This window comes from Ahaetulla prasina, chromosome 2, assembly GCF_028640845.1.
Source record: "Ahaetulla prasina isolate Xishuangbanna chromosome 2, ASM2864084v1, whole genome shotgun sequence".
NCBI lineage: Eukaryota > Metazoa > Chordata > Lepidosauria > Squamata > Colubridae > Ahaetulla > Ahaetulla prasina.
The window spans coordinates 56,238,528-56,252,356 of NC_080540.1; the positions used below are offsets into that span (position 1 = coordinate 56,238,528).

The 13,829-nt window shown below is 39.0% G+C and overlaps 1 protein-coding gene across 2 annotated transcripts in view; it reads left to right on the top strand.

Annotated features, from left to right (window-relative positions):
• The first annotated feature begins 1,648 nt into the window (after positions 1–1,648).
• Positions 1,649–13,829, top strand: part of GRIP2 (glutamate receptor interacting protein 2) — a 181,340-nt gene continuing 169,159 nt past the window's right edge. For both annotated transcript variants that reach the window (XM_058166627.1, XM_058166628.1), the window contains exon 1: positions 1,649–2,435. In XM_058166627.1, the coding sequence (XP_058022610.1) occupies positions 2,396–2,435 (40 nt within the window). In that variant the 5' untranslated portion in view covers positions 1,649–2,395. The remainder of the gene's footprint in view (positions 2,436–13,829) is intronic.

Here is a 13,829-nt window from a genome sequence, read left to right on the forward strand (position 1 = left end):
AGAAAGGCCGGAGTTGGGGAATGGTGCATTCCCCGACCCCGTTGAGGGTGGCGGCTCTGGGGCCTAGGTGAAGGGAGAACAGGTGGCGAGGGAAAGGGAAAAGGCAGAATAGAAATTATTTTTTTTCCTTACTGGGTTCTGTGGGCGTGGCTTGGTGGGGGGGTTGTGACTGAGTGGGCATGGCTGTGAGTGACATTGAGTTGGCCACGCCCACTCAGTCACAGGACACACCCACCCACCAAGCCACACCCACAGAACAGGTAGCAAAACATTTTAGATTTCACCCCTGCTGTGCAGGCTGAAAACGGGGCGTGGGGGGGGGCTCACACAGAGGAGAACTATAATGTTGATCTGTCCCTCAAAGAAATCCAGTTTGACATTCCTGGATTAGATAATTGAGCAAACTAATTAACAGGATGGGGTTTGTTTGTTTGTTTGTTTTGCTAATATGAAACAGGTATTCCTCGATTTACAACCACAATTAAGCCCAAAATTCCCATTGCTAAGTAAGACAATTGTTAAGTGAGTTTTGCCCCATTTTATGACCTTTCTTGCCACAGTTAGGTGAATCACTGCAGTTGTTAAGTTAGTAACATGATTGTCAAGTGAATCTGGCTTCCCCATTGACTTTGCTTGTCAGAATTAAACTTCCTAACACTTTTTTTTTTAATTTACATTTATACCCCGCCCTTTTCCGAAGACTCAGGGCGGCTTACAGTGTATATGGCAATAGTCTCATTCTAATTGTATATTTACAAAGTCAACTTATTGCCCCCCCAACAATCTGGGTCCTCATTTTACCTGCCTTATAAAGGATGGAAGGCTGAGTCAACCTTGGGCCGGGCTCGAACCTGCAGTAATTGCAGGCAGCTGTGTTCTAATAACAGGCTCCTTACAGCCTGAGCTATAACACTGAGGGTAATTAACCAGTGGAACGGCTTGCCTTCAGAAGTTGTGGGTGCTTCATCACTGGAGGTCTTTAAGAAGAGACTGGACAGTCACTTGCCTAAAATGGCATGGGGGTCTCCTGCTTGAGCAGGGGGGTTGGACAAGAAGGCCTCTAAGGCCCCTTCCAGGTCTATTCTATACTACTATTAGAATCTATTTAAGAAAATGTTGGATAGCCATTTGTCTGAAATGGTGTAGGGTTTCCTGCCTGGGCAGTGGGTTGGACTAGAAGACCTCCAAGGTCCCTTCCAACTCTGATATTATTATTATTATTATTATTATTATTATTATTATTATTATTATTATTATTATTATTATCATCATCATCATCATCATCATCATCATCATCATCATCATCTACACAATTGCTAGTTCTTTGGCCATGCAAGAGTTGAAAAGCAAATAATTTAAAGCACTGGGTGGGTTTTTTTTTAAGACATAAAAGAGAGAAGACAGAGGACGGTACAAAGGAGGATTAAATTAAGTTATTAGCCGTTTCCAGCTCCTGCGCCTTTCCTCTGGGTTACAGAAAGAAGCGTAGCGCTTAAAACAGCAGCTTTGATATTGCCTTGAAAGGGGCTGGCAGCCATACATACAGCCGGTTGATAAAAGGGGTGGGGGAAACCAAGAGTCTTGAGCTGTGCTGCAGCTCTCAACAGCTGCCTTCTCATGCACTCTAAAATGTTGCCGCCTGGAACTTGGAAGCCTCTGGGGGGAAACCTTTAAGTCTTCCAACTTGTGCTGCCAGTTGCAGCCCCCCAAAAAGGAACCTTCAGTTGTATGGCTGTCAGCCGAGACCATTCAGTCTAGCGCCTTGTGATTTTTATGGATTTCCCGGGTGAGAGAAACAAAAGGCTGCGTCTGAAAGACGAGCATACCACCCATGTGGGAGGATGACTGCACTCTTTCCAGCGCGGCCTGAGTTGGATCACAGCAGGCTGTGAAGGATCTCCTCCCGTTTGCGATGCCAGCGAGAGGACCCATGGGCGGCTTGGTTCCTGCCGCTCCTTCTCCAACCGGCTCCTCCTTTTTTTAATGCCTCCGTGTAGAACTTTTGCCTGGGCTCGCTCTCTCCCTCATGGAAACCACTTTGACGGATCCCGTGATGCTTTCCCTGGAAGTGCGGTGGGAGAGACTTTCGCACCTTACCCTGGTTCCGAATTCCTTTTGACGTTGAATCTTCTGAGTGGTCGGAGCCGGATGTTGAGGTGGTGGTTGCTTTTCAGTGGGAGCGTTGTGTTGGCCAGGTGTCAGAGGAGCGGAGGACTTTGTTTTCTTGAAGTGGAGGAGTGTATCTTTTGTGCTGTGTAGCCCTGTTTCCTTGCGAGGGAGACGGCCTTGGGAGTAAGACTGCTGTAACGCGATTCCAGTGCCAGGCAAGGAAGAGAGAGAGAGAGAGGAGCGCCTTTTGCTGTTTAGCTGAATGCTTTGATAGATAATAGCAGACATGCTTTGTGGGCTGAAAAAGGATTTGCAGTCTGGTTTTGGTGAGTAAAGATCTCCTTGACCTCCTGTTCCTTTTCAATTTTATTTTAAGGAAACTTGATCCTTTAAACTTACCCGATTTACACAGGGATCGGACAAAAAAGAAAGGGTTGGATATCAGTTTTGACAGAAATCTTGAAACGTTTTTTCTTGACTGTTATGCTGTGGCTTTCATGCTTGATGTGTGTGCGTGTTTGTTGTATGTGTTTTCTTGCATGTAATTAATTTGACTTTGTAACCTTGGAAACTATGGGCTTTTGCACGGAGTCTCTCTCTTTAAAGTCTCTTCTGCATCTTTCATGAATTATAGAGGTTTTGTTTGTAGCTGTGTACAATTTGTATTTCTCTTGTCAATTCTACATGATCTTTCAATGAAAAGAGAGTGGTCTCTCTCTCTCTCTCTCTCTCTTTCTTTCTTTCTATATTTTTACATAGTAAAACAGCATGCTAAATATAGACGGATTCTATATACCACATACACACTCTAGTATGTGCTTGAGGGTGTTGGTGATCTTACAGTCTAATGTAATGAATCATTAATTATTTTAATGCAATGGAAAACTGCCAGTATCCTAAGGTTTATTCCACGAATCACAGATAAAAGGTACCCTGCCAGGAAATCCAGTGTGTATATCTAACTCCCCCTTTTAACTTCGCTGCATCCTCTGTTTTGCTATCAGTACACATGGTGCATTTATTCCCACCCTGATTTCTTCTTTTTCTTTTATCCCTAGGGGGAAAAAAATCACAGATGCCTGAGGAGATTATAACATTATTATTAATAAAGTTATTAAAGGGGGTTGATGGCAATAAACCACAACTTAGCTCACTTTTGTCTATGGAGAGAAATATTTTTTATCAGCCTTTCCCCCCCCCCCTTTTCTCCCCCAATTTTGAGTTTTGAATCTGCAGTATGGAAGTTGGACTTCTGGCTTAAGCGATCTTAATCCAAACACCTCAACAATTTGAGACAGCAGCTTATTTCCAAGAGCTGTCTGTGGGGAGGCTCTTGTGGCCAAATCAGCACATCTTCTGGGTGGAGTCATAAACACTATGATATAAATTTTTATGGACTAATACCCGCTTTATAAAATACCTTTGCAGCTCTTTGGATCCTTATAGCTTCATCCACCTTGTTCTTCCATGTGTGTCCAATACAACTGGACAGCAAATTGCGGCAGATATCTACTCTATTGATTGAGGGATAATGCTTCATACAACTGAGGAAGGACAGTTTAGCTCACAAAATAAACATGTTATAATATAACTATCTCTAAGATGCTACAAGATTGTGTTAAGTTTGGAAATTGAACATCTTCTTGACCTGTTGGTCTAATCCGATTGGGGCAAATGAATAAGTATTTCCATGTCCATCCTCTTAATCCCACTGTATATTGTTAAAAAGCAGTTTTGACATAAATGTCAATTCTATCTGCCTGTATATTCCCTAGAGATTACCTGTGAGTTAGGCCAATTACTCAATTTTATGCAAGAACTTCCATGTCTTGTAAATTTAGTTGATAGAAAAAAGATAGGACTCTCAGTAAAATGAGTTGGCAACACATGCTGCTACTGGAACCTTCAATAAGTGTAGGTAATAAATATTTATGAATTGGAATATTTCTTTAAAGGATAAAATTGTCCAATGCAAGTGCAGAGAAGTAACTTATTCTGTGCTTTCCCCTTTTTTGTAATCTATGTTATGTTCCCATGAAAATGATTTTATTTATTTGTTTACTTATTTATTTTATTTACCTATCATATTTAAGAAAATATTGACTATTCCAGATGAATTTTGTGAATATATGATTACAAATAAGATTGCTTAAACTGTACATATTTTGCCCTGAGCTTTTAGGGTTTTTATTTTTTGTGAACCGATTTTTGTGTGTTAACCCACAGACAAAAAGCAATCATCACTATTATACAGTTTTTGCTATCTTTGAGACAGAACACTTAGTTCCAATAGTTCTTTATTTCTTATGGACTGACAACATTTCCAGATGCTACACTCATCTCTTCCCAACTCGTATTTTATCTCTACATTTCTATTAAAGGGCTAACAAGGTCCAGATTTAGGAATTGTGTGGTCTTGAGGCTGGGCATGTCTGTCTGACTGTTTGTAACTTAATTCTTAAATTCCAAACTCCAAATCATTCCGGAGATAAAGAAAGAAATGGAAATGTGTAAAATTATCCCTTTAATTGGGAGATAGTATATATACTGTTTCTCAGTTGAGTTGCCTTGTGAGTGAGAAAAGTTGACAATAATATATAGAATCTGGATTGCGAGTGTAGCCATGTGATGATATGAATAGGAAAATAGAGTTTAAAGTCTTTGAAATTTGCCGATCTGTTCACACTGTTGCTTTAGTTTTATGCCTCTAGTTTCACATCTGCTGTTGAGGAATTTGAGATCCAAAAATTCCAAATCTGGATCTAAATTTGCTGACCTCAGCTGATAAGCTCAGCTTATCCTAGGTACTGTGCTATAAGTAAGTTCTACAATGTAGATATAGAAATATTAAGACTTGCTATGCTAAACTTGGTCTTTGCAACAGTTGCACCAAACTAATGATTGTATTAGCAAACTATGATAAAATATGTGCTTTGCCCAATTGCATTATTTTTTTCTCATCAAGGCATTCAAGCCAGCATGACTCTAAGAGGCAGCCCTGGCATATGAAATTATTATGGATACTGCTAGCTAGAGGGGCAAGAAAGATATGCTTCAGCAGGTCAGGAAAGAAAAGGGTGCTCCAGTGTCAGTGTGATCTTTATTTAAGCTCCTAGGGAAAAGAAGTGGAAGAAGGAGAATGCCTACTAAGGTGTGAATAACAAAAATATATGAAGGAAGAAGAGAGAAAAGGGTGGATTGAACATAATGCTGCTAACAAGGAGAGGCAAGAGATTGTTGAATGAAAAAATAATAATTCCAGAAAATAAAGAGTAGAAGAAACAGATCAAGACCATGTTTTGAAGGAATCTGGTGGTGCTAGCCAGAAGGGATGTGCCATAACATCCTGGGGAGAATAGATAGGGGAGAAAACTGATTCTTGTTCCAATCTGTTTCCTCTAGAATTATCAGATCGATCGGTCACTTGCCTCCTTCAGAGAAAAGCCTGTTTTGGCCTTTCTAAGTGAAGACTTTCTCAAACTATTTGATTATACCAAAGAACTTCTCAGGATGAAAAGCCACTGTTAAAACATGGATTTAGTTCAACAGAAGAGAATCCTAGGAATAATAGGCTCCCAAGTAGAATTCATTATGGGGAAATACGCAGTGTTCTAAAAATAATGAATTCAGAGGAAAGGGCTTGAAAAGAATCCCGTGTATGAATATATGTATGCATTTGATATATAGCCGTAGACCAAAAGAATAAAAATCAGTGAAATTATGCAGTAATTAGAGAGAAGGAAAACATAAAGACAGCAGCATGTAATGTGCAGCGAAAGCCAGCACAATGCAGGCACATCTGACTTCAGCAGAATAAAGAATCCCCAGGAATGACCAAAAAACTTTGTTCATAGTCATTCATGCCCTGGTTACCTCCCAGTTGGAATACTGTAATACTATCTACATGGGATTGCCCTTGAAGAGTATCTGGAAGCTTCAGCTAATTCAGAATGCAGCGGTGCAAGCAATTATATGTGCCCCTAGAATAGCAGATATTACACCTCTGTTCTGTTAGCTCTATTGGTTGCCAGTCTGCCTTCAGATCCAATTCTTGGTTTTGACCTTTAAAGCCCTTCATGGCATAGGTCTGGGACATTCAAGGGGCTGCCCCTTCTTCATTATAGAAGAAGAGGCAGTCTCTTATACCTGTCCCATAGATCCGGTAGAAGTGGTATGTTGTGGGTCCCGCCTGCTAAAGAACTGTATCTGTTGGGATCCCAAATGTGGGCTTTTTCTACTGTGGCACTTGCATTATGAAACATCATCCCTCCCAAGTCAAACTGGCTCCATCCTTGCTAACATTTCATAAATTTCTCAAGAATGTATCCTTAGGCTTGGGGCTTCCAAGGAATTGGACTTGTTGAGCTGGCTCCACAGTTGGTAATCTCTGTTGCTCTCTTCTCGCCTTTTTTAAAAATTGTAATCTATTCTTAATGGTTGATTGGACTTGTTGAGCTGGCTCCACAGCTGGTAATCTCTGTTGCTCTCTTCTCGCCTTTTTTAAAAATTGTAATCTATTCTTAATGGTTGATTGTTTTCTAATGTTATTTTTGAAGTTTTTATTGTGTGCTGCCCGTATTTTGTGACATAGGTGGCTAAATAAGTATGATGAATGAATAATTAAACAAATAAATTGTGGAGGGTGTCAATATTTCATACACAGATTGATGGAGAAGCTTGGCAAAAAGCAGTCAATAAACATAAAAATGAATGCAATGGAAGAGCAAAAAAATAATCAAAACTTAGCTGGATATAGAGCAACCCTCCTGGTTTCTAATACCCCAAGCTATGGCTAAGAATTTTACAACCTTCTTAGAAACTTCAGTATGTTGCACCTGCAGCAGCTGATCTATAACCTTCTATTGTAATAGTCTGGAAAGAGAAATGATTCACTGAATCAAGGCATAAGATGTGAAAACGGGGGGGGGGGCATTGTGGTAACACACGTGCTACAGACCAAATCTTATTGCCTGAGCACATGCAAAGGTGATCCTGGCAGGAAATACTCTGATATGTACTTATAAGAGTTATACTGAGGACAGAATATCAAATTGCCCCATGAAAGAGAAGCAGCGAGAGAGAAAAGGTAAACTATGCCTGTTGACAGTCAGTAGCAACTATGGATGTACAATGCAAATGTCCTTTGGTGACTTTGTTTAATGAAATCATGGAGACAAAGGCAAGGGAAGACCTCCTCCTAATTACAACCCTGAAAGAAAAGAATGTTTTCTGCTTTCCATAAGAGACCTGTTTTTGAAGCTTAAATGACTAGTAGTGATTATCAAGGAACTACTTCACAAAAAAATATGTGTCCCTTTAAATTTGTATGCTGAGGATTCAGCATACAACTCCTTTGGGGGACCTGAGTAATGCAAGTACTTTGAAACTCTCTGTATACCAGCTGAGTTCCTTGATAAAGACATTTAATATATAAACGCGTTAAATAAAATAAATAGCTTATGTTAATGCTTTTATTATATGCATTTCTCAACGGAGAGAGGTGTTATAACACTTTTGAATTCAAAGAATGCAAGTGGATCTGAATGAAAGTTTCAGCAGCTCTAGGAACTGAAAAGGGGGGCCTCCCATGCATACGGAGGCAAGCATTTTACAAGGGGTAATCTAAAACATTTAGGTCTTGGTTTAGGTTTTGGGAATGCATGTAAAATACAACCATAAACTACATGCACTCCATTTGATATGGATTTTCATATATTTAATCACACTTGATTCAGAATGATTTAAAAAATGAAAACTGAGTTCTAAATATGTGAACATTTTAACTGTAGTCTTAAATATTGTCTCCCTTGACAGTAAGTTGGGTGGCATATAGAATAGAATAGAATAGAATAGAATAGAATAGAATAGAATAGAATAGAATAGAATAGAATAGAATAGAATTTTTATTGGCCAAGTGTGATTGGACACACAAGGAATTTGTCTTGGTGCACTTGAACTTAATATCTCTCCGAGTTGTAGCATATAAGGAATATGCTTTCTCAGCACTGTGATCCATGGTTGAGCATTGGTTTATTGAATGAATCAAATTATAACAGTTGTCCATAAATTATCCATAATGGTTAGATCTGCATAATATATTGTACCACCAACTCTCTAACCACATTTTAACCTATCATGTTGTGTGGATTCAATCCAAATGTTTTGGAAGTTTAAGACATATAGTCTTAAAGGTGACTATTTTTCCCTCCTTCCCTCCCTCCCTCCCTCCCTCCCTCTCTTTCTTTCTTTCATCATCTATCTATCCTATCTATCTATCTATCTATCTATCTATCTATCTATCTATCTATCTATCTATCTATCTATCTATCTTGTGTGTATGTGTATGACTACGGTAGTTCTCATTTAATTTGATGAGCTTTCTTTAGAAATTTTTCAAAAGAAGAGAATTCCTTAGAAATGCTCATGAGTGGGCTGTGGTCCTTCGAATTTACTTGTTTATGAAGTTGTATGCATGAATGGCTTGCCTTTCCATCCAACAGTCTGTATTCTACTTGCCTTCCCATATTTCATATTTATATCCTAACAGAGGCATCATAAGGGTGTTCATCCTGCTGGGTTTTATCCATAGCAACCCTATCTTCACCACCAAGAAGGAACATCTCCTTAGATCTTGGATGAAAGGCAATTTGTGCTCAGCAATGCCTTACAGCCTACTTTGATTGATGCATTCATTCCTTCAGGGGGTCAAGGAGACATGCTCTCCAAGACCTGCTGCCTGATCCTTTCAGCTATAGTTGACAGGAGTTGAACCTGGAATCTTCTGCCTGCAAGCAAGTGGTTTGTGGTTCTGCTTCGCTTCAATCCTGTTGAAGTATCCAGTTTAATAGTATATGGGCTATAAAGAGGGTACAAAGCTGTCTGACTATATTATCTCTCTACAGCCCTATGTGCCAAAAGCTTTTCTCCTGACTAAATTTATTTTTGGGAACACAGTCTGGCAGACAAGAAAGGAATGGAGAGGAAGCTTATGAGTAAATCAGTTGTTTTTAGCAGGATTTAATGACCCTAATTTTTGTTAGTAATATTAAATATCTACCTTTGGGGAACATTTGATTGTTACAAACTTAGATATAACCAGCCCTAGTCTCATATCTTGCTTGGTGCTTGAACTATTAGAACTCAAAGGTAGAATAGAGCACAGAATACACAGAATAGAGCACAAAGGCTTTTCTACCTACTTCCAGTTTAATACTCATTTGATATTGTGCAATTCTTTCCAAAGGGGAGTTTGATAATCTTCCCATGTTCTGTGTGTGAAAGTTTAACGAATTGAGCTATTTTAAACTTCTAGTTTTATGTCTAGTAACTTGCTTACCGTGGCTTACCCGTTTACATGAAATTCTTTCATTGTGCGTTTGTCAGGATCAGGAAACCAAATGAAGGTCGTAGCAGCCCTGGCTTAGAACGCTAACTGCATACTCTGCCGTCAGTAAAGAACTGCTGCAAAGGTTCCCAATATAAAAAATAGCTAGAATCCCAACAGAGATCAGTTTGGTTGAATTATGGTCCCTTATGAGAGATCTGTGCCACTTTTGTGCTTGCCCAGGTATCTCATTTGTAAAATGATGGTGTACTTGTTACTCTTTACTTAGAAGAACAGTGATTACTTTCCCCCAGGTCTTTCAATCATGGCAGCTACACGGTACTCATCTTGCTGGGGGAGCACTGATAAAATGCAGCTCTCTCTTGTCTTAACTAGCACCCTATGGCTGTTGAGCACAGAAAGGGTAGCGCTTGATATGCTACGCACAGAACCTTAGAAAAAGGAAGAATCTTCCTATTCACATAAATCTCTGCAATGTTGATGGGTGCAGTGCACAAAACCCCAAATGCTTTGAATATACATTCATCTTCAAAACCCTTGTTGAAATGCATAAGACCTAGCTTCCTCTTGTAAAAGGCATTATTGCTTTTTGCTGGCTTTCGTTTCCAGATTTTTTTTAAAAAATCACCTAAAATTCAATTTATATTGTTTTAATTGTTTAGTAGTACGATTTGATAGCTTATTAGTAATCTTGACTGTCACTAAGTGTTGTATCTTTTTATTCTTGAGGAATGTATTTTATTTTTCTTATGTATACTGAGAGCATATACACCAAAGGCAAATTCCTTGTGTGTCCAATCACACGTGGCCAATAAAAAAATCTATTCTATTCTATTCTATTCTAAAAATAGGTGCTGTATTCATGGCTGCTAAAAGAAACAGCTACAACTGAGTTGTAAGGCCGACTATCATTTTGCATCTTTTGCCACTGTAAGATGTCATTTAGAGTTATTGGGAGGGTGGTTGTCTCTAAGAAATAGTATATTTATATATTTTCAGGGTAAATTCAGGAAACTTACTTTTTTTTAGAGTGAAGTTCAGCATGTCTTCTGAACAATTTTGGGGTAGCTCTAGTTTTGATGGTTTGGCAAAAGCTTTTGCCAAGTGCTTTGTAATCACTGTGCTTTTAACCTGGCTCTTTCCTGTCTAAGACATGAATTATGTACACTGATACTACAATAATGTGTATGTGTATGACCATACGTCATATACCAAGACATCTTGGTTTTCTAGGCAAAAGATTATCAGAGACTTCTCCATTCTTTCAATTACACAACATTCCTAACCCTTCTTTGTAATTGGGCAGCCCTGGATAATTTCTTTTCTTCACTGCTTTGACAATTTTCAGTTTTCACAAGTTTCTAATAAGGACCTCTGTATCAGATGACTAAAAGTTGTCCTACACATTTAGGCATTCATGGGCATAATCATTACGATGGCTTTGTGGCTTACAATAGATTAAAACAAACCTTAATAGAATATGAAAGCCTATTACATACTGTAGGTATATAGCATATAATACAACAAGGGAGATTTTTTGGGGGGGGAGTAGACGTTGTGCAAGTTGTACAATCCCCTCTCCCTGATTATGCCTACCCCTTCCATCAAGTCTGATAGAAAGGAATGCTCTGGGTCCTGTATATTAGGGAACACCATCTGGTGAGACTCAAGAAGAGAGAATTTTTAGGCATGATGCTTGCCTTGTGGAACATTATCCCCTTCAAAGATTAAATGGATCTTGACCCCCATCAGCCTTTTGCAAGGCCTTAAAGATGTGCTTTTTGGTCACCAGGCTTGGGGATCTGGATGTGTAGTGATACTGCAGTAGTGCCATTTATGTGTTGTGGGTGTTTTTTGTATTTGTCCTGTTTTATATTGTTTCATGTTTTTGTATAGCTTTCAACTGTTGTTAACCACCCAGAGTCGTGAATTTGGGATGGGCAACCATATACCAAGAGGGTATATGGTGGCCCAATGGCTAAGACGCTGAGCTTGTTGATCAAAAGGTCAGCAGTTCAGCGGTTCGAATCCCTAATGCTGTGTAACAGGGTGAGCTCCCGTTACTTGTCCCAGCTTCTGCCAACCTAGCAGTTCGAAAGCATATAAAAATGCAAGTAGAAAAATAGGGACTACCTTTGGTGTTCCATGAGCCATTGGCGTTTAGTCATACTGCCCACATGACCACGGAGACGTCTTTGGACAGCGCTGGCTCTTCAGTATTGAAACGGAAATGAGCACCGCCCCCTAGAGTCGGGAACGATTAGCACATATGTGTGAGGGGATCCTTTACCTTTTAATCATATACACTGAAATGCATGTTAGAGAAATATAGAAATGCGCATAAACAAGAAAGCAATGTGAGTAAGTGCTAACATAGAGTTAATGCCTTTAAGGCAGTATTGTGAGCTCAGGGCTCTATGGTCCAAATCTCATTTCTATACTGAAAGCAAGCCACTATTTTCTCAGCTTCACTCCTCTCTTAAATAACACATCAACTATTTGAAGCACAAAGCAAATGAAGTGTTTTTGAACATTCAATAAAGTGCACCAATCGTGTTTTATTATCGAGACAACCCAAAGTTGGGGAAAAAATGTAAACAAGTGACATTTTGCTGAGTTTTGATTAGCAATTTATACATTTTTCCCATACTGCCCCTAAAAGATGTTGAAGGTCCCTTCTCATTAAATTATTTTCAAAGACAGAGATGCTATGTGCTGTTCAAAACAACTAATGAAGACCTTATACAAAGATTGCTTTATTAACTTGGCTGATGGTACTTAGCGTGACTAATGGTGCTGTTCTATCGAGGCCAGAAGTTCAGTCACAAAAGAAGCCGCACAATTTCTTTCTTTTCCATTGTTCTTTCAATAGAGGCAGAAATTTCATATTTTACAAATGAAAAGGTGCATGTTTGGGATTCTCTTGAAGTTTGTGATGTGTACCATAGAATTTCAACAAAAATAAAGCGTAGCTCTATTTATTGGTTTTATATGTAACAAATTCAGAATGAATGAGGTGGTTCTTTTGTGTGTTTTTGTTGTTGTTGTTCTCAGCCTGATGGTAATACCTGCAGTGAGAAAAGCCCATAATAATTTTGCAGCTCCTGCAGGCACTTCATCATAGAGACACAACTGATATTATAAGCTTGACTGTCAAATGAAAACAAACTAAAGCTTAGCGGTACAGGAATACTTCACAGCTGTTGCGTGGAATGCAAATAATATTAAAAATATTTGTCAAACCAACATAGCTAACACATTTTCCTGAAACTAAGCTCGGGATTTTCGTGAACCCTTTGTAGCTTTTCTAAAAGTGAAAAAAGTCTGTATTAAGCAATATAGTCACATCTATGTGTTGAACAGTTTAGCCCAAGTCACAGGGAAGTGCTGATGGAAACTCCCTTTTTTCTTTTTTAGTCAGATTTCCCACACCCTGGCCTAAAACACATGGTTGGGGCAAGGAGACAAATAATGCCATTTTGGATCCTGCTAAAATCAAGCTACTTTATTTCCAAGGCTTCTTAAGTTATTTTGGTATTTGAGCTAGACCAGGGGTCTCCAACCTTGGCAACTTTAAGACTTGTGGACTTCAACACCCAAAGTTCCTCAGCCAGCTTGGCTGGCTGAGGAACTCTGGGAGTTGAAGTTCACAAGTCTTAAAGTTGTCAAGGTTGGAGACCCCTGAGCTAGACGATTCCCAGAAGACTTGTCCCTGGGACTAAAATAATGCAGGTAATCCTCAACGTATGACCACAATTGAGCCCAACATTTAGGTTGCTAAGTGAGAAATTTCTTAAGTGAGTTTTGCCCCATTTTAGGACTTTTCTTGCCACATTTGTTAAGTGAATCACTGCAGTTGTTAAATTTGTAACATGGTTGTTAAGTGAATCTGGTTTCCCCGTTGACTTTGCTTGTCAGAGTACCTTACAAAAGGTATTGCATAACTTTGGGACACTGCAACCGTCATAAATGTGAGTCAGTTGTCAAGCATCTGAATGTAAATCATATGATTTTATTTATTTATTTTTATTTTTTTATTTTTATTTACATTTATATCCCGCCCTTCTCCGAAGACTCAGTCAGGGCGGCTTACAGTGTGTAAGGCAATAGTCTCATTCTATTTGTATATTTACAAAGTCAACTTATTGCCCCCCCAACAATCTGGGTCCTCATTTTACCTACCTTATAAAGGATGGAATATGATCATGGGGATGATGCAACGGTCATAAGTGTGAAAAATGGTCATAGATCACTTTTTTTCAGCACCATCGTAGCTTTGAATGGTCACTAAATTAACTATTCTAAATCAAGGACTACCTATAATTAAGAATGTAAATAATTAGCAGCAACCATTCCATTCCATTTGTAGTCCCAT